This window comes from Nomascus leucogenys, chromosome 5 (genome assembly GCF_006542625.1).
Source record: "Nomascus leucogenys isolate Asia chromosome 5, Asia_NLE_v1, whole genome shotgun sequence".
NCBI lineage: Eukaryota > Metazoa > Chordata > Mammalia > Primates > Hylobatidae > Nomascus > Nomascus leucogenys.
Genome location: NC_044385.1, coordinates 135,088,964 through 135,110,625, shown reverse-complemented (window position 1 = coordinate 135,110,625; position 21,662 = coordinate 135,088,964). Strand labels below are relative to the sequence as shown.

General features: G+C 37.3%; 1 protein-coding gene across 1 annotated transcript in view; it reads right to left on the bottom strand.

Annotated features, from left to right (window-relative positions):
* MYO16 (myosin XVI) overlaps positions 1 to 21,662 on the bottom strand; it is a 575,469-nt gene that overhangs the window by 385,609 nt on the left and 168,198 nt on the right. Inside the window, exons 6-7 of the mRNA XM_030813681.1 lie at positions 19,577 to 19,701; positions 7,423 to 7,548 (exon numbers count right to left, since the gene is read on the bottom strand). Coding sequence (XP_030669541.1) covers positions 7,423 to 7,548; positions 19,577 to 19,701 — 251 coding nt within the window. The remainder of the gene's footprint in view (positions 1 to 7,422; positions 7,549 to 19,576; positions 19,702 to 21,662) is intronic.

Below are 21,662 nucleotides of genomic sequence, written 5' to 3'. Positions count from 1 at the left end.
GTATCAGAGAGTCTAATAATTTGTTGCAATACTAAATTCAATTTGCTCTTTATAGAACTCCAAATAAAATCATGTGCAATCTCCCAACAAACTACTCTTCTCTACAGCTTCAACTGCGGAAAGCATTTAAGTCATAAAAGTAAATGTTTCCTACAAGAAAATCTTTAACAATAAAAGTAATTCCATTTTATTTCAGGCCTGTAAAAATAAACATTCATGCGTGAAACAAGGAAGTTTCTCCTACTTGGGGAATTCCTTTCTTTTTGTAAAGTCAATATTTCCTATGTGCTTCCAATTAGAAATCACTGAGGCACTTCACAAAACTGAATTAAGCAGGCCAGGGCTAATTCCAATTACTCTACTCTGGAACATCTGTTTTAACCTCATAAAACATCTTTAGGTAAATTACCTGAAATGTGAGCAGGAAGAGTGTGCTGTTCAAGTGCAACTCATCTTCACTATTAAAAGAATTTCATAATCAGCAAAGTTATCAGAGGTTAAGGTGACTAATAGAGAGAGAGAGTGTGTGTATGTGTTGTGTGTCTGTATAAAAGGAAACACTAAGTGACTAAAAAAGAAAGTGCATTTTTGCTGAAATTTGAATTAATATTAGTTACTGAATATAGACTTTACTTATTCTTCAAATGGTTGTATTTCAGTGTGGCTAAATTTATTAAGATTAATTTCTTGAGAGTCAAAATATCTCTTTAAAAAGTTAAAATATAGCAGTGAGTGTTTGGAGCCAGCACTCATCCCTTCCTAGTTCAGAAGCTAAAAATGATTGATTTAACTTAATAAAGAGGAAAATATCATGTTAAAGTCTCTCAGAAACTCAGCACTTGCATACCCCAGTTGAATTACATATACCTAAGCTCAATGGTGCATACTCTACATTGCAATGAGTAAATGTCTCTAACTCTGAGAACCGTGTGAACTATTTCAGATATAATATTTTAGAAAGTCTAATACATTACCACTTTTAATGATTCAACTATGATTTCTTATTAACCAAACAATCCTGCCCTCATACCACAAAATAAATACTTTCTAAGCACTGCAGTTTTCCATGTAATTGTCCTTGTATTTCTTTTCTGAAACACTCCTCTTTTATTTCCATTCGCAAACCTCATAATCCTCCTCTGCCTGTGTCCAACCCCTCCTCAGTCTCCTTTTATGGAACTTTCCTTTTATACAGTTGTCATAGTTGTATTTGTGTGGCTATAACAGAATATCTGAGACTGGGTAATTTATAATGAACAGAAACTTATTGTTTACAGTTCTGGAGGTTGGGAAGTCTAAGATCAAAGTGCCAGCAGGCCTTAGTCTCTCTTCTTTTAAGATGCCCCATTAAATGTTGCACCCTCCAGAGGGAAAGATCATTATATCCTCACACGGTGGAAAACCAGGAGAGAGAAACACTCCTGCAATTTCTTTTTATAGTCGTATTAATCCTTTCATGAGGGTGAAACCCTCATGACCTAAACACCCCTTATTAGGCCTCACGTCCTAATTTTGCTGCACTGGGGATTAATCTTGAAACACACTAATTTTGGGGGGACACATAGCAACCATTAAATATGGTGTTGCTCAGAAGACATTGCCCTTGGTTGAAATCCCTTTCATTTGTGCGGGATTTCTTTTGGTAATACATCCCAAAGGCAAATTATCTCCAGTGCTGCCAAGGCCCTTGCCTGTGCCCCAGTTTCTCTTGGAAATCTCCAGGACGACTCCCTGCAAGAACCAGTCTCAAGGGGCGCGTCCACTCTCCTACCGCTCACACATTTATTCAGTGACCCATTGATAAAGGCCAGTATGTATTACATTAGGGCATTTATTGATTCTCTCATTAAATAGTAACTTAGCCGGTATTCTGTGTTGGCTCCTGTCTGAGATATCATGATATTTTGATAAGCCAAACACATGTTCCTGCATTCACTTCTTACAGACTAAAAGGTGATACAGATGAATGAACCGACAACTACGGCAAGTTGTTTATGATACGGGATATGCAGGGTGCTTGTACAGGGACAGGAGAGGAACCGTCATATGCAAATTCCGAGCATTAGGAGAGACGGCCAGTGAAGTGACATCTCAATGTATCCGTGCAAGGTAAAATTTAACGATTTCAGGAAGAGCAAAGAATAGGTTATATGTGGTGGTGCATTGTAGAAATGGAGATGCATTCAGTATAGCTTTACCCTCAGATGTGGTGGGATGAGGCAGGAGAAATAAAAGACGAGACTTAAGCAGGACCTCTGACGCATGGGGACTTATAAATGGTGCTAAGGAATAAGTATTTATTTCAACAGCAACGGAAAGGATGCTGTGTTGACACAGTGTGATTATGCCTGCATGTAGAATGATTACTGTAGCCTCGTCATTGAGAGAAGAGTGGGGAGGGGGATAAAAACTTGTTAGAGGCTGATGGGTTAACCCAGGTGTAGAGATGCTAGTGTCCTGGGCAAGGGGAGAGGCAGTGAGGAGGCACAGATTGACTGGTGGTGATTATAGCTTAAATATTTCAACACAGTCCGCTGGGTAGGAGTTTGTAGACTCAGTGTTCTGTTAGGCATGAGAGAGGAGAGAGAGGCAGGAAAATGGCAAAGGACTAGTTTTGTGGTGAACAAATGATAAAAGAGAAGAGCAACAGATGGAGACGGGAAAGAGAAGATGTTTTTTTTTTTAAACAAGGGGTGTTAGAGGACAGAAAGAAAGAGACAGCTCCTGGGTATACACAGATGCAGAATTTGGGAGAGGGACAGAGAGGAGGCTTGGGTAGTCATGAGCATGTAGACAGCATTTGAAGCTGAGGGCATGAGAATATTTCTCAAAGACATGGAAACATCAAATAGGAGCCTAGGATGGCACATGAAGCTTGTCAATACTCCAAGGTCGGAGGGTAGGGGCATAACCAGACTGTTTTCTCCACAGCAAAGAAGAAATAAATATACAAAAAAATTTAAAGCTCTGAATATATCTTAATTTTTATATACTTGGGTAAAACTGTATTTGAGAATAAAAATGGCTTTTTAAACATTAAGATGTGTGAGTTATGTCATACAAAATACTTTGGGAGACAAAAATATTTAGATTCCAGCATTTGTACAAATATTTTCTTATCTTTGGTTGCAGTATTGCCAATTCTGTTGTAAATACTAAATCCAGTAAATACATACAAGACTAGAATGAAATTTTACTTCACGTACAACTCATGAAAGAGTTGTAAAACCAAAAGACTTATTGCTCACATAATTTATTCAGTTCCTAGTTTTTGACAAGAACAAGCATCTCTTTTTTTTTTCCACTGCAAAAGTTAATATATTTATAAAAGGCAGTTTTAAAATATGTACATCATCCCACTATAAACGTAAATAATAAGTACAGTTACAGATTGTGAGCTTCCTCCTTCCCCATAAAGGTATTTACATTTATAAGGTCTTTATAAGAGTGAAATTACTGTGACTGTCTCTAAAAATGCCATTAGTCTCTCTAAAATGTTCACATTGCTAAAGCTTTTTCCCCTAAACACAGATACAATATATATTTACAGCAAATTTCTTCAGAGTTATAAATCTTCCATGCATATAAATTGATATTCAAATAAACCTGTTTCTAAAATATAATTTCCAAAGTGCATACTAAATGACATCTTTTTGGGAGAACAATTTTTTAGAATAATTCTAGATGTCATATACTATTTTTCTTGGTGAAATAATTGAGATGTAATTTACTCAAAATCTTCTATTATCATAAATCTCTCAGTTGTTTTTTCAGTCTGAGTAAAAGAAGAGTATCTTAGTTTTGATGCCTTATATTCTGAAAAAAAAGCCTCATCTACACTCAGTATTTCCAATTTTGCACCTAATTCTGGGTCGGTTGCCTTCGTCTTTCGGTCACTCTGCTGGACAATGGGCTAGCACAGTGGGCAACTCAAAGTCTCTTTTTCTGGAGCACGCATTCGAGTGGAGACGCTACTTGATTAGACTTAATGGAACAAAGTAATAAAGACATATGATCTTCAGACACTTTCCTTAGTACTAAAATGTATCAGAAGTTAGAAAATTAAAGGCAAGTCTAGCGAAGCAGAGGATAAAAATAATGTGTTTTAAAAATCTGCCTCATCTGCACATTGTAAATGGCCATTTCTGGAAACCTTTGAGTAAGATATCTGTCTGTACCAATCTAGCAACCATCAGTGGATCAGGACACATGCTGACTGATGATCCATACACACACAAGGCATTCACCTTCACGACTCGCAAAAATCTGCTGAACTAAGTAAAAGTCTCCCCCTTTCTATAGATGTTTATGGTTCTCAATAATTGGTGGCCCCAAGGTTGGGCTCTGTGGAAAAAGAACAATCAAGGCTTGTTGAGTTCACAGTCAGTGAGTGGTAGGGCTGGTACCCAGCGCTGGTCCTTTCTATTCCAGTGAGAAGGCCATGGAGGCCTCTAAACGAAGCTGGCATAATGCCCGATATAGTTTGGATATTTGTCTGCACCAAATCTCATGTTGAATTGCAACCCCCAGTGTTGGAAGTCTGGCCTGGTCGGGGGTGATTGGGTCATGGGGCAGATGTCTCTTGGCTCGGAGCTGTCCTCACGATAATGAGTGAGTTCTCATAAGATCTCGTTAAGTGTGTGGCATACGCCCCCCACCCAATGCACACATCCCCCAACTCTCTTTCTGCTCCTGCTTCCACCGTGTGATGTACGCATTCCTGCTTCGCATTCTGCAATGAGTCAAAGCTCCCTGAGGCCTCCCCAGAAGCCCAGCAGATGCCAGTGCCATGCTTGTACAGTCTGCAGACTGTGAGCCAATTAAACCTGCTTTCTTTGTAAATTACCCAGTCTCAGGAATTTATAACAATGCAAAAACTACCTAACGCAATCCCTTAAATAAGTAGAATCAAATGCATGAGAAAACAAAAGGAAGTATATGAAAGCTAGGGTGTGCTTAAATTTTCAGGTCAACTGTTTTGTAGCTGGTTTTGAAGAAATGAAGCAGTTGGGAAGTGTTTCTTAATTGACTTATCATGAATAAATGATGAATGTTGAAAACCTAGCGGGCACACTGGAGAGGGAGTAATAAAAACAATCTTAATTCCTTTGTATCTGACAAAGTCAACATGGCTTCTGAAGCATAGTTCTCATGTAAGTTCATGACTGTGTTTCTCTAATTTGAAAGAACAGATTAAAAAAAGTTTGGGAAGTTTTTGGAATGTGACAAGTAAAGGCAGGTAATAACACTGAGAGCCACTAATTCTCTCTGCCTTATCATTTGGTGATTCCTGTGTCTTATGACTTTTGAGGGACAGGAATCTCTAGGAAGGTTTCTGAAAGAAGTGACAATTAGATTGGGCTTATGTTTCCTCTACCACTGATGCATGGCATGTATCATGCGTGGCATATATGTTTATCATTAAAGGGTTTTTTTTATTGTTAAATCTAACTATATAAATTAACATTTAAAAATCCATTTTCATCACTCAAACTAATTACAGATTTTTTTTTTTACCACATAACACAAATTTTATTTGGCTGATCTTGTCTCTCAGTTCCTACTATATAGTATAGCTTTATTGGAAGCATAATTTCCTGAACAGAAGCTTCCATTTCTGGCAGGGCACGATGGCTCACACCTATAAACCCAGCACTTTGGGAGGCCAAGGCAGGTGGATCACCTGAGGTCAGGAGTTCGAGATCAGCCTGGCCAACATGGCAAAACCCTGTCTCCACTCAAAATAGAAGAAATTAGCTGGGCGTGGTGGTGAGTGCCGGTAGTCCCAGCTACTTGGGAAGCTAAGGCACAAGAACTGCTTGAACTCAGGAGGCAGAGGTTGCAGTGAGCTGAGATCGCACCACTGCACTACAGCCTGGGCGAAAGAGTGAGACTCCTTCACTGAAAAAAAAAAAAAAAAAAAAAAAAAAAGAAGGTTCTATTTCTGCAGAGCAGGGTTTCTTATGGGCCTCTGGAAGATCTATGCCTGCTTTTCATAAAGGACTCAATCTCTGAAATTGTAGGGATACTTTTTGTGTCTATGCATTTCTGAGAAAAAGGTCAATAGCTTCATCTAATGGCTTGAGGGATAAAATTTCTGATTCTAATCAGAATTTTGGATTCTAATCAGAATCTAATTCTTTCTGCCTTGGTCATTCCAGCTTCCAGGAGGTGGAAAATAAATATCTAGATTCTCCTTATGAGTCAGGAAAAATTGATTACATTTAGACACCCTCAACATGTAGAGCCAAAGATTGCAATAGATACTTTATAATAGAACAGTTGCAGAAATGAATACTCATTTCCCTGCTTTTCAGGTGGCTTTCATGTGAAAAAATGATAAATTTTACCATTCTTTACCAAGTTTTACAAGACTTTAAGAAATTAGTATTTTTAGAAGAAGAAACAGCTGTTTTAAAATTCACCTACTTAGACTTTCCTTCCTGCTCCTCCCCATTAATTATGACAATAGCCCTGGGAAGAGCAACCAACTCAAAAAGAACTGGTAAAGGAGACGGTACAATGGACGGCTCAGAAATTTAAAAGCATCATGATGGAATATTATGAGCAAATATATTGAACCAATGGGATAGCCTCAAAGAAACTGATACATTCCTAAAAACATACAATACATCAAGACTCAATCAAGGAGAAATAAAAAGCTGGAACAGACCAGCAACAAATAAGGACACTGAATCACCATAGAAGCACAATTCAGGGATATTTAGTAGACCCTTAAATATATTTATTGAATAAATGGATCTTTCTTTACAGGAAGTGCTGTCAAAACAAACGTGTTCTTGTTTGTTTGAAAGAACTTCCCCATGCAATATGATTTTTTTCTAAAATATGTGAAATGCAAACTCTTTCCATTCTTTTGATAGTTACACCACTGAAATTTATGATAGATTATTTTACATAATGATTAGTGTCTTAGAGATCTAACTTACTACAAGTTTACTAGATGTGATTGTTACCCCAAAGTAATGTTCTGAAATGAACACATTAACTTAAATCTCCATATATGTGTAAAACTAAGTTGCTTTTCCTACTATTGCCATGAATAAAATATTAGCCGTAGAAAACACATAATTATTACAGATTCATGAAACTGCAAGCATATGAAATCTATATAATATGAAGAACATTTTAACTCCATATTATGACAAATGTTTACAGATTTTGATTATTTCTTCAGTGATTTGGCTACAATATTCAAATACATAAGGAACATGTTTTTGTGTGCTCTTATAAAAGCATTTTCCTTTAACCACAAAAATATTTGTTCAGTAAGAAGGTACTATTAAAAGTCATATTACAATCATGGTTAGTACATAATTTAAAATCAAATCAAAATTGAATATGAAGTTATTCATTAATTATATAAAATTATTTTTTAAAGAATTCAGAAAATCACTCTACCTGGCCGTATTTGGCTGCCAAGTGGAGGGGAGTCCAGTACTGATCATCTACTATGTTGAGGTCTCCACCATGTTCCAGGATAAGAGACACCACCTCCTTGTAGCCACTTGCACACGCCATGTGTAACTGCAGTGAAGAGACATCTTATTATTCATTTTTATAAAGTAGTGATACTCAAGCAGTTCACTCAATGGTTTAAAGAGAACTACTTAATGAAGTGGTGGATCTAAAATAGAGACCATAAAAACAAAAGAACATACATGTAATTTTATTTATTTGGTATAAACGGGTGTAATTATCAGTCTTTGAAGGGATGCTTATGTTTAATAATTTTCCTTCCGACTTTCATAGTGTGCACTTTTTCATGTAACTCCCATCCCCCTCCAAGAGTTCCATTTCAATGCAATCTGAATATTTTAAAATATAGAATGCAATAATTGAAAAGCTTACCACTTCTTGCCCAAAGGTAAAATATTCGCTGATCAGCTCTATATTCCAGGCATTGTACTTGGTGCTATAGAAAGTGATTCAAAGAATAACTAAAAACAGGAAATGTGATCATTGTGATGCTTCTGTATGTGTAAAAGGCACAGAAACACTAAAAAGGATTAACTAATCCTGGCGGCTTAAAAGTGATTGTGTAGCTACCATTGTAACATTCTCCCAGTTTTAGTTTTTCTTTTTTAATTATATTTTTGAGACATGGTCTCTCTCTGTCACCTAGGCTGGAGTGCAGTGGTGGAATCATGTCTTACTGCAGCCTTAATCTCCAGGGCTCAAGTGATCCTTCCACCTCACCCTACTAAGTAGCTGGGAATACAAGTGCATGCCACTAAACCCCGCTAATTTTATTTATTTATTTTTTGGTAGAGACTAGTTTTAACCATGTTGTGTGTTACCCAGACTAGTCTTGAACTCCTGGGGTCAAGCAATCCATCTGGCTTGGCTTCCCAAAGTGCTGGGGTTACAGGCATGAGCTACCACATCTGGCCCCAGATTAGTTTTTTAATGGAATCTTAAGTTTAGAAATAAGGCCTTTGGAACAATAATGATGAGATCAGGGTTTGGAGAATTTTTTACATTTTTCAGGTGAGGGAATTCCTGTTTCTAAGGTAGCAGCTTTATTTCTATATAAACTATCATCACACTCAAATGACGTTACTAAGCAACTACATGATTTATTTTATAAACATAAGAATTAGGAAGAAGAAACTATCAGAAAAGAAAGAAAAGAAAACCTTAAAAGTAGTAAAATCAAAGCCGTCTTCTAGGTTTGATAGCATGGAATTTTGTAGCTCTGTTCCATTGTATTTTTATTACAAAGACAAAATTAAAGTCAAAAAGGCTTATTAAATGTGTACATTTTGATAACATTTAACAAAAACATTTATTTATATATCTTTGGACCTAATTAGGCTCTTCAATCTACAGATTGTAAATATATGCTTATTTCTTGTAACTCAGCTGCATTAGAATAAATATATTCATCTAAATTAAGACACTATTTCACATAGATTTTCCCACGCTTGCTACATACAGAATTAATCTTATTAATATTCTAGGAAACAGTCCCCAAAATGATATATCCACAAGTATTTTAGAAAATATAATTTTACATACTTGCTAACCTAGAGAATTGATCTATTCATCTGCTTCTAAATTGATTCTACATTATTTGAATAATCAGTAAATGATTGGCAGTTACTCTGTGCTATATGCAATAATCTGAATCTCAGAAGATACTAATTTTTAGCATAAAGCGGAGTCTACAAATGGAATCAAGAATGAATCCATTTTCTGGTTAGCAATTGATACTAACGACGTCAAGTTCACAGGGCCAATCCCTGCAGGATTAGATTTGCTTTCCATACAGCAAAAATTGGCTCTCACCATTTAGAACTTAGTCCAGCCCTGGGCCAGTTATCGCAAGCACACATCTGGGAAGGAAGACTAGAAGTACCGGCTCACTCACAAGCTCTATCCAAGGTGTTACTACCAGTGACCTTTGTGGTCACTTCTGGCAAGTTTACTTCCAGGTAATTCCAAAACCAAAATAAACAAATAAATGAAAACCCTAATTGAATACTTCTACTTAATCACATGAGATAACTAACTTTTCCATTATCATAATATAATAGCAGGAGTTAAGAGCATTATCTTGTCTACTGGCAATCAACTTCTGAATCCATAAGCAAACAGCTAGCCTCTATGGGATATAGTTTCTCATCACTAAGGACATGTTAGATCTAGAGTTAAAAGATTAAAAGCAACAACAACAAAAACAACAACAACAACAACAACAAAAATGTCTATTTATGAAATGGAATTTATGCTCCTACTACTTGTCCTGACTACAACTGGAGGATATCAGGTGCCCAACTGTAACGGTGTTGATCCCTATGGTGTCTCAGAGCATTCCTCTCCTGCTACTTTAAGGGTCTTGTGACAAACACAGAGGTGGTTATCATTTCTGCTGTGAACTAGCAGCAGCATATTAGCAAACACAGTTACCATGAAAAATTACAATTTGGAAATCACCTATCTAGCTACAAAGCAGGACAGGTGGTTGGAGTGGCTTTTAAAACATTAGGTATAAAAGCCATAAGTTATTTCTTCTAATCTTTACCATCTGTGATATGACTGTTGCCTTTATTTTGCAGATGAAGAAGCAGTGGTTTGGAGTTTAGGTAACTGGCCCAAGGACGAAGCATGGTCACTGAGATCCGAGGCCACACTCTGCAGCCTCCAGCACTCAGATTTGAAATAGCACAGAAGCGTGGACACGCAGTGAGGTCAAGCCATGAGGATAACACTAACAGACTGAGGCTCCTAATACATCTTGCATTCCTACCATCATCTTTGTATGTTAATATAATTGTTTTCTTATTTCTGTAAACCACTTCCATGTCCCTCACCCTTCCACATACTAATTTTATATTAACATTTTAGTCTCTGGATGATACACAATATCTATACGCTTGCTTCGGCTTTCCCATGACTCTCCATCAGTGCAGGCACAGTCTTGTTTGGGAAATGTGGCATATTGCCTCCTGGTACGCTTTGCGAAACCATCACCAAGTCCTAGGGTTTTCAGCTATGAAAGCACAGGAGCATCCCAGGCTCCACATTTGGGAGTCTGAGTCCACTCTAGAAGGGATCTCCTCTAAACCTGCACCCTAACACACACATATCCAGTGTGATGCAGGCCTGGGTCAAAACAGACAACAGGGTCATTTGGTCATTAGAACGTCTTCTCTTTTTATGATCCCATATAAGGATAAGTTTTCACTGCATCTGGTCAAAGCCCCCAGCACTGTGCCCACTTCATATTACAGCATCTCAGTCTTTGACAGCCTGTTCATTTCATTTACTGGTAGAGTTAATTGCTAGAAAATATACTATAGACTACCAATTATTTCTGCAGTTTGAGATTTTCCATTTATTTTCCCAAATAAAAGATAGTTCTAATATTTGAAAAATAGTACCTCAACCCAATATTTATAGAAATTAAAACAAGTAGCATTATCATTGTTTTCAATGTTGGTTCTCAGATGAATCAATTGCTCCGGACAGGGTTGAAGGCAGCACAGAGCAAACGTCCACAGATGAATACCAAGATGGCCCTGCCTGGTTTTAAGAGCAAAACACTCTTGGGCCCTTTCAAGCATGTATTCAGGTAAAATCCAGAAAGGTTTTTCTAACTTTAAATTACTTTGTATTTATTTTTCAGAGTTTAAGATATGTAAAATATAAAAAGACATTAAAGATACTGACAATTGGACTTTCTAGATAAATGCTTCGCTTTTCAGATTCTGGTCATTTATTTCTATTTAACGATGCCACTCCCTTGATAAAAGTACGACCCTCAAACAGCTGAATAACAAGAAAACAAATAACCCAATTTAAAAATGGCCAAAGGACTTGAACAGACATTTATCAAAAGAAGATATATAATTGGCTAATGGGCTCATGAAAAAATGCTCAGCATTACTAATCATTAGGGATCTGCAAATTAAAACTACAACGAAATATCACCGCATACCTGTTTGGATGGCTGTTCAAAGAGATGACAAGTAAGTGTGGGCAAGGACACAGAGAAAGGGGAATATCTGTATGTTACTGGTAGAAATGTAAGTTAGTACAGCCATTATGGAAAATGGTATAGATATTCCTCAAAAAACTAAAAATACAGCTACCTTATGATCCAGAAACCCCACTCTGGTATATATCCTAAGGAACGGAAGTTGCTATGTCATAGGGATATTCATACTCCCATGCTCACTGCAGCACTATTCATAATAGCCAAGTTCAGTGTTCATCAACAGGTAAATATATAAAGAAAATGTAGTATATATACATAATGGAATACTATTCACCCTTAAAAAAGAAAGAAACTCTGTCATTTGCAACAATGTGGATGAAACTGAAGGACATTACGTTAAGTGAAATAAGTCAGGCACAGAAAGACAAATACTGCATGATCTCACTTCTAAGTGAAATCTAAATCAAACTCATAAAAGTAGAGAGAAGAATGATGGTTGCCAGGGACTGCGGGAGGGGAAGAGAGAAAATGATGAGTTGTTGCTCGAAAGGTTCAATGTTTCAACTAGACAGGAGAAATATGTTTTGAGATCGGTTGCAAAGCAGGATGACTATTGTCAATGAAAAATGTATTATACATTTTAAAATAACTAAGAATGTATTTCAAATGTCTCAACACAAAAATGGTAAGAAAAGTGGTGGATAGGTTAACTTAGTGTGATTTAATCATTTCACACTGTATACATGTATCAAAAATTCCCATTGTACCCCATAAATGCATATAAGTATGACTTGTCAATTTAAAATAATATTAAATAAAGTTAGAATCACTGTGTACCTAGCAATTTATTTTATTCAAATATAGTTAATATTTTCCATGATGTTGAATGTTTGGATCACTTAAAGGCTAACTTTGATCGAGAGCTCACTGTGTACGAACTAGACAATAAGCTGAGTGATTTACATGCACAGTCTCCTTGGGCCTGGTTATCTTATAATGTGGCACTCTTACTATTCCAGTTTAAAAGATGAGAAGATGATAACCCAGAATTTAAGAAGCCAGCACAAGTCACAGCTTGGAAGTGATGGAGCCTTCCAGGATGAGCACCGAGTTGGGTCTATCTGGCCTCTTCATCATGGTGCTGTTGGGCTTCTAAACCCTAGATTTTTAGGAAAGCATAGTATACAATCATACAGACACATTTTCATTGACTGGGCTAATTCCTAATTGTTAGATATTTATGTAGTTACCATTTTTGATATTGTTTTTAAAAATGATTTTGTTGGTGATTATTATATATGTCTGTAGTGATTTCCTTTTGACACATCCTAATTCTAAAATAATGAGCATTTTTTCAAGTTCCTGTGGTATGCTGCCTTGCAGAGTTCTAGAATGTACCAGTTTACCCACAGTCCAGCAGCGTATGAAAGAATCCATTTGCACAGACCCTTAGCTTTTCTGGTCTTCACTATTATTTATTTCTAAAATGATTTCAAATAATTTGCATTTACTTAATTCCCAACGGTGGTCCTCTTTTCATATATATAGGCTAGTTGGATATTTTTCTTTTGTGAATTGACTCTTGTTATTGTTTATTTTCTAGTAAGAGGTGGTTTTTAAAGTTAATTTCTATGAACTCTGCATATTTTGAAGATATTAAAATTTTGGGAAACCTGTTGCAAATATTACTCTCAGCAAATTACCTGTTGCCCCTTAATTTTGCTCACTCTTTAATGCAAAATATTAATTATAATTTCTGACATAATCAAATATATTAACATTTCTGTGTTTCTTCATCATATTTTTACATTGTAAGTGTCTTTGCCAGAGGCTTAAGTCTTTTCCACATGTATAACTTGGAAAATATCTGTTAATTGTTTTTAATTATCTTACCCTTGTATTTGTGCATCTGAGTTTTTACTAATCTGTATGTAAAATGTTAAATATTATGATATATTCCCACTGGATCTGTTCTTACTGAAGCTCTGTGACCCCTGCCACTCTGAAGCCAGAAGATCATGCTGAGGCTAATGCTATATTTTAATAAAAACTATGTTAGGAAGAAACGAAAACTAATCTTGAGGACCATTCAAATACCTCTTAGGTCCAGTCAGGATTGTTGGCCAATAATTTCAGGTCTTCTTCATCTACTGCATTATAACACTAACACAGGATTTTTACTATCTCAGCTTTGACAGAAGTATGAAAATACTATAAATCATATCCCAAAGTGAGACTATATATGTAAATTGGAATATAGTTGCCCTAAAACTGCTCAGATGACTTTTGAACTCTACCTCGAGACTCAGGGCACACTAGGTCACAAATTAAAGACAAAAGGAGAAAAAGTGTTGAACAATTTTTAAAGAGCACTCTTAGTGTGTTAGGAGGCCACTTTCCCTTCCCGCTGTGTGTAGGTATCAAGGTGGATGAGAGTTCCTCCCAATTTTATGGCAGAGTGAGGCTGTAGAGACCACCCTGAGAAGCTACATATCCTGAGTCATTTGGTGGACATAGAATAAACTGGTTTTGATTCTTGCATGCACAAAGTAAAGGGCAAGAGATGGGCTGTTTTACCCATGAAGCTGTGATCATTTCTGGTTCTATTTTAGGGGGTGCCTCATGGAGCAAGCACAGCTTAGCGGAGAGAATCTGGAGTGTCCCCAAATTCCCGAAAGCCGAGTGAGCATAAAGGACCATGTGGAAGTGCACATCACCCAGACCTGGTACAGGCTAAGGCTTCCCCATGATGATGGTGGGTGGGTGGGATCTAATACATCCCCAAATTCTCACAAAAAGAAGACTCAAATTCTTGGTCAGAGAGCTAGATACCATCTAAAGAAGGCTCAGTCAAAAACCTTGCTCTTGTTGCCTCTCCTCTTCCCTATCTGCTCCATCCTCCCTTCTTCTTCCTCTTAACTTCAGTGGAGTTTAATAAGGGAGTGAGGGATGAAAAAAAGTGGCAAGAGGAAAAATAGTAACCCATGTCCACCTTCCCTTCTATGGACTTCCCAACCTGGTACAGCACTAAGTTGGGAATGGATTTAATATTTAACTAAACTCACAGTCCCTAACACCTGGGCCCACTGACCTCTGTAGGATTTGTGGATAAAATTCGGGGTGGGGTGGAGGTGAAAACTTGGGTGAGAAAATATCTTTATTTTCTTCCACTCCTTAATTGAAGTTTAGCAAATTCTTCAACAATGAGCACAAAAAGCAAACCCTTGATGTCATCATCAATAAAAGTCCTGACATTTTCATATCACTGTTCTGTTGCAGCAAATACCTCAAGATAGCATTCATGGTCAATGCCACCTTAAAATCATGGTAATTACTAGACCTGTTGCTTAGTGGAATGATAAAAAAGCACATGCATTATATATCACACTTTACTTTTAATATTATGATGACTATATTTCAACATAATTTGTTTCCTAGGCACCATTTTTTTATTACATTTTAAACATTATTTTGAAAGGCGATCCATGGGCTACACCCAAGGGTCACTGGGAAGTATGGCACAAAAATTCTACAACTCCTGACTTGAGAGTTTTAATTATAATGTGGGATTGGACACTTTAATTTGAGGTTGGTTTGTGACATAAAGTGACCACAGAAGTTGTATTCTTTAAAAATGACCATAAAATCAATGGCTGTCTCCATCCATAAGTAAGGGATGAACCAGCATTACTGAAATAAAGGTGACGAAAATAAAATTGCTTGATACTTGCCTCTCCTGAATAATTCTTTCCTAACAAACCAAATAAATAAGCCTTGGGGCCAGATGTGATATATCAAATTATGTGCTAACACAGTAAATAATAAAACAACAATGTCTTCCTAATATATATGCCAGTTACCACATTAATATTTTCAAAGACTATATTCTCAAACTGATGAATTCATCTTCATATACTCTGTAACATGTGTTTATCAAAATTGTATCATTTTCTGAGCCTCCTATTTAACAAGATAATGTAAACTAAAAGATCCATTTTAAATAGAGATATGTTATATTTAGCTATTTTGTTGCAATTCTAATAAAGAAGGTAAAGGCAACTCCAAACCCGTCTTATTAGAATTTTATTCCCATTGAGCCTTTTGTTGTTAGTTTCATCTCTTTTGTACATAACAATTTAACACTAAAAATTATACCTAATTTTGAACCACAACTGACATTCCAACTCAGATATGGAAATCAATCTGTGAACAAAAATGTCTTCTTCTCCTTATCTCCACAATAGATAAATACACTATATACCTTACAGAAAAGAAGACACAAGGAAATGACAGTCATTAACATATACAGACTAACCAATTCAGACAGGTGAATCAAACCAAACCACCAGCTGTTAAATGCTGTAATCTTCAAGGGACAGCATCCTAGCCTTTGTTCTTTGTTACTTTCTTGTTAAAAGCTCAAAGATAATGACCACAAGATTTGGTTATTTTAGAACAATTATTTGCAATATTTATGCTCTCTGTTCAATAAAAAGAAGGTCACAAGGAAAGTAAAAATTGAAAATGGTTGAAAATGATAGCAATTTATTGCTCTGTATTGATTGTTTCAATAGCTTCTCCACTGAAGTGTGTATGCTCTTTTATTTAGCAGTGGTTGAAGTATGCATTTTGTTTTTACTTAGCAGCGTTTTTTTTTTAAATATGAAGTTGTAATATAGTCTACCATACAAAGAAACAAAGGCTCTATTGTGTTTCTATTATGTGTTAGGCATTAATTCATTACGTGTAATAAATGAATTAATTAAATAGCTCACTCAAATCAGACTTTTGATCCTACTAGTCCACTGAAACTGTCCTCCAAGAGAAAGTCAATGACCTCCAAGTTACTAAGTCCAATAAGCAATTCACAATTCCCATTTAACTGACCACTCAGCAGTATTTGGTAGTCTATCATTCCTCCCGCTTCCTCAAACTTTTCACTTGGCTCCGAGGACACTTCGTCCTCTTGGTTTTCCTCCTTCCTCAGTGCTTGCTCCTTCTCATCTGCTTTCTGGAGCCTCCTCTTCTTCACCTCCATGGCTTGGTCCCAAATTTCTTTCCTTCTGCACACAAGTAGTGACTTCATCCAGTATCAAAGCTTTCAATATCACATAAATGCTAATGTTCCCCAAATTCTTTCATCTAGAGATCTGAGTTCCAGACTCCAATGTCCAACCACAAATCCAACAGTTCCATGAAGACGGCTAAGAGACACTTCAAACTGAATATCTCCAAAACTGATGTGATCTTTCCTGCTTTAGGTTTGTGTTTTCTTCAGTCTCATCTCATTTGATGCCATCTCCATCACACTGGCAGTTTAAGCTAAAAATGCTTGGAGTCATTCTAAAGCCTTCACTGTATCTCACACATGTTTTAGGAGGTCCAATTGCACTACCATTCTACCCCTGTTGTCTGAGCCACATCACTGATTGCCTAGACTACTGGAAAAGCCTCCTAAACAAACTCTCAGGTTCACCCCTGTCCTTTTCAGTCAGTTCTTAACACAACAGCCAGAGTAGGTGATCCTTTTAAAATGGAGCAGGCTCATGCCCCTCCTCTCTTCTGAACTTCCCACTGTCTTCTCATCCCATGCAGAGTCATAGCCATCGTCCTCATATAGGCCCATAAAAGCTTGTGTGATCTGGTCCCAGCGCCTCTCCCTCCCTGCTGACACTGCTTCAGCCATATGGGCTCCTTGCTGTTTCTCAAGCACACCACACTCGCCCCTGACACTGTAGGAGTTTGTGGTTTGCACTTCTCACTCTCAGCCTGGAATGCTGTCCCTTCACAGCCCCACTGTGCTCTCTCTTTGAAGTCATTATTCAAAACACCCTTGTTGGTTAGATCTTTCCTCTCTATCTATCCAAAGTGGCCACAATATGACCAACATGTCCCTGTATTGTTTTTTCCCTTGCACTTATTACTAGGATACTATATATTTAGCTCATTTATAGTGTGTATTACCCACTTTCCCAACTGAAATGTGGATCTATGACAAAAGAATTTTGGTCACTATTATTTTGTTCATAGCATGTGGCCAATTATATTTCTTCATTAATTTAGAATGCTTTTGCCATTTGAATGTGTTATTTTTCAAAACACTCTAAATATGCTTTGCTTTCTTTTCTTATGACAGAGCTACGTTGTTATAGTCTTCTAAAATTTACAAATTTATAAATATTGATTTTGGGAGACAAAATTTAGGAAAGTATAATTTAAAAATTTTAGAAGCTAGCCAGGCACGGTGACTCACACCTGTAATCCCAGCATTGTGGGAGGCCGAGGTGGGTGGATCACGAGGTCAGGAGATTGAGACCAGCCTGGCTAACACAGTGAAACTCCGTCTCTAATAAAAATACAAAAAATTAGCTGGGCATGGTGACACGTGCCTGTAGTCCCAGCTACTTGGGAGGCTGAGGCAGGAAAATCACCTGGACACGAGAATCACTTGAACCTGGGAGGTGGACGTTGCAGTGAGCCAAGACCTTGCCACTGTACTCCAGCCTGGGCGACAGAGCAAGACTCCATTTAAAAAAAAAAAGAAAGAAAGAGAGAAAAGGAAAAGTTTGGAAGCCTATACAATTATAACATTTTAAAGTTAGAGTTTTCTAAATTTTATCTTCCAGAATCAATATTTATAAATTTATAAACTTTAGGAGACTATAACAATGTAACTCTAAGTCATAAGAAAACAACGCATTTTTAGAATGTGACCACCTAGAGGTCGCAGGCACTTAATCTGCATTTAATAAATGTAAAAAATAGATGTACATTTATTACTCAAGGAAACTTTTCAGACAACAAAACTTTTACCTATTCAGTTAAATCACTTTCCTTATCAACTGTCTTCAATGTCACACCATATTTTTTTCATGGGAGAAATGAATCACTGATTTGAAGCATTTCTATGCAATTCACACTTCAGAACTCCAAACTCCCTTCTCCTATTCTAGTTTACTTTCTCTCAAATTTTTTTCCCATGGGTCTTACATTTCTTTCTGTCACCATTAATTTTAACTCACACTAACCCAGGTAAGTTTTATGGGTCAGTAGGGCAAAATGTTCTTATTTCGGTGATTAGACATCAAATATATACAAATTATTAATCCAAATTTATTTGATCTTTTAATAATTTACTGTAACAGTACTTGAGAGCAATAAAAAGTAGACAGGAGTTTGCTTGAATTTAGAAATTCACTCACCAAAGTCATCCATAGTTTGTTTTACTGAACGCTAAAATGAAAGCATGCTCCTATAAGTTACATTTCAAAAACTACATGGACTAAGTAATGCATAAAAATTATTTTAAATTCTTAGGAAAAACATACATAGGAGGAAGGCTCAAAGAAAATATACCAACCTAGAGGCATTGGTTTTCCCTGGGTAGTGGCATAAGTATTTTGCATTTTTTCCTTCCAACTTTTATTTTAGGATCAGTGGGATACATGTGTATGTTGTTACATGGGTAAATTGTGTGTTTTAGGGGCTTGATATACAGATTATTTCATTACCCAGGTAATGAGCATAGTACCCCTTAGGGGGTTTGTCATTCTCACCCTCCTCCCCCCCCCCACCCTCAAGTGGGCCCCGGTGTCTCGTTTCCTTCTTTGTGTCCATGTGGACTCAGTGTTTAACTCCCACTTATGAGTAAGAAAATGTGATATTTGGTTTTCTGTTCTTATGGTAATTCTCTTAGGTAATGGCCTTCAGCTGCATCCATGTGGCTATGAAGGACACGGTTTTGCTCTTTTTCCGGCTGTGTAGTATTCCATGGTGTATACGTATGATGTTTTCTTTATCCAGTCCACCTTGATGGACATCTAGGTTGATTCCGTGTCTTTGCTATTATAAACAGCACTGGGATGAACATAGGCATGCATGTTTCTATGGTAGAATGATTTATATTCCTTGGGTAGACAACCAGTAATGGGACTGCTGGGTCTGCATTTTCTTCTTTGCCTACTTAGATGTTTTCCAAAATTTCTACAATTGACATGTATTACTTTACAATCACAACAATTATTTAAAGGTTAATTGTAATGAATGCTATATTTTATAAATCAACTTAAATTGTCTATTCAAATAGTTTCTGGGTCAAATACATGAACTTACCAGGGTTACTCCTTCATCGTTTTTCTCATTGACATTTCCTCCAGATGATAAGAAGTGTTTGACATCTGTTAACATACTCATTGGTCTCTGAAGCTTCATCTGGCGCAGTGAGGTCAAATCCACTCCTGTGGGGAGAAAGAGCCTTTCAACCAGAATGGAGAGATACTCCTCAGTTCCTGGGGGTCAAAGCCTGGCTTTGTCATCTATTCTTTCAACGTGTTTTTCTTTGAAGCTCCTCTTCCACTTTCAACACTCATTCAAAGAATTGATTGTTTATCTTTGTATATATTCTATTTCCAACTATAGCCTTTAAAAAATATAAAATTAACCTTTGTTATATTCTTTTTTTTGAGACACAGTCTCACTCTGTCGCCCAGGCTGGAGTGCAGTGGCGCGATCTTGGCTCACTGCAAGCTCTGCCTCCCGGGTTCACACAATTCTCCTGCCTCAGCCTCCTGAGTAGCTGGGACTACAGGTGCCCGCCACCACGCCCGGCTAATTTTTTTTTTTTTTTTGTATTTTTAGTAGAGACGGGGTTTCACCATGTTAGCCAGGATGGTCTCGATCTCCTGACCTCATGATCCTCCCACCTCGGCCTCCCAAAGTGCGGGGTTGTTATGTTCTAAAGTATGATATGATGCCTTACAATGGCAGGTTTTCAATTAATATCGGTTTTAGTATAAAACATCAACATACATTACTCAAAGTATTTTAAAGTACTTAGATGGAAACAAATAACAAAGATACTGTTTTTGATCTCTATGGTTTTTCTGGCCAAAATAGTTGCTCCTGAAAGCAATCTAGTATCCTGGAATAGAAGAAAAGACTTTAGGCTGGGCACTGTGGGTTACACCTGTAATCCCAGCACTTTAAGGAGGCCACGGTGGGCAGATCACCCGAGGTCAAGAGTTGAAGAGCAGCCTGGCCAACATGGCAAAACCGCATCTCTAATAAAAGTACAAAAATTAGCTGGATATGGTGGCAAGTGCCTATAATCCCAGCTACTCAAGAGGCTGAGGCAGAAGAATCGCTTGAACCCAGGAGGCGGAGGTTGCAGTGAGCCAAGAATGCACCACTGCACTCCAGCCTGGGCATCAAGAGCAAAACTCCATCCCCCAAAAAAAGACTTTAGTATAAAAACTGGAAAACTATGAATAAATTCTATAGTTTAGTACAGTTAATATTGTCCCAATGTTAACTTTTTAGTTTTGATAAGTGTACCATGGCTACACAAGTGTTAACATTAGGGGAAGCTCTGTGGAGGGCATTTGGGAACTCTGCGCTGTCTTTAGACTTTCTTGTAATCTAAAATGATTTTAAAATAGGTTTTTAAAAATGATGCATCAATTGAACATTTCATGACAACTAATGTTAATAAAGATAACTAACATTGAATGTGGAATCCACAGTCTGACTTTACCCAGGTGAGTAGGTGGTGCACAGAAGGCTCAGGTCTGCTGAATTCCTGTCTATACCTCTATTCAGCATATTTTAACCTGAAATTTCATGATGTATCATCTGTGGCTGTGCCTCTTCATTGATGTGTCCCCTATTCCTAGCATTGGTTCCTGAACAAAATATGTATTTACTAAGGAGAATTAATTCATCTTCTTCCAAGGGAAAAATGATAATGATGGTGATACCTCCCTCACAGCAAGTGTTTGCTATGAACCAGCCACTCTTCTGAGCACTTTGTCTCTTATCTGATTGCATCCTGGCAGCAAACGTCAAAAGAAAGCCTAGCACAGCAGACCCAAGAATACACCCTGGATTGATGCTCCTGGACATGCCTGTCTGTAGTTTCCTTCCTCAGGCTGACTCTGCAAAAGTTATTTAATCTGTGTGGGCTTCAATGTGCTTAGTCCCTCAGATAATAGTTCATACTTTTAAGATGTAGCTCTATAGCAGAAACCACATCAAGCGTGTTGCATATCTGGTATCTTTTCTCCCCTTGGGGCACTTCAACTCTGCCTCATGCCACAGCTGCTTCTCCAAGTCTAGATGAGCAATAGAGAAGAGGCGCTCTGGACTCAACCCGCTTGGGTGTTAGTGCTGTGTGTATCAATGACTGCTTGTGCCAGTGTGG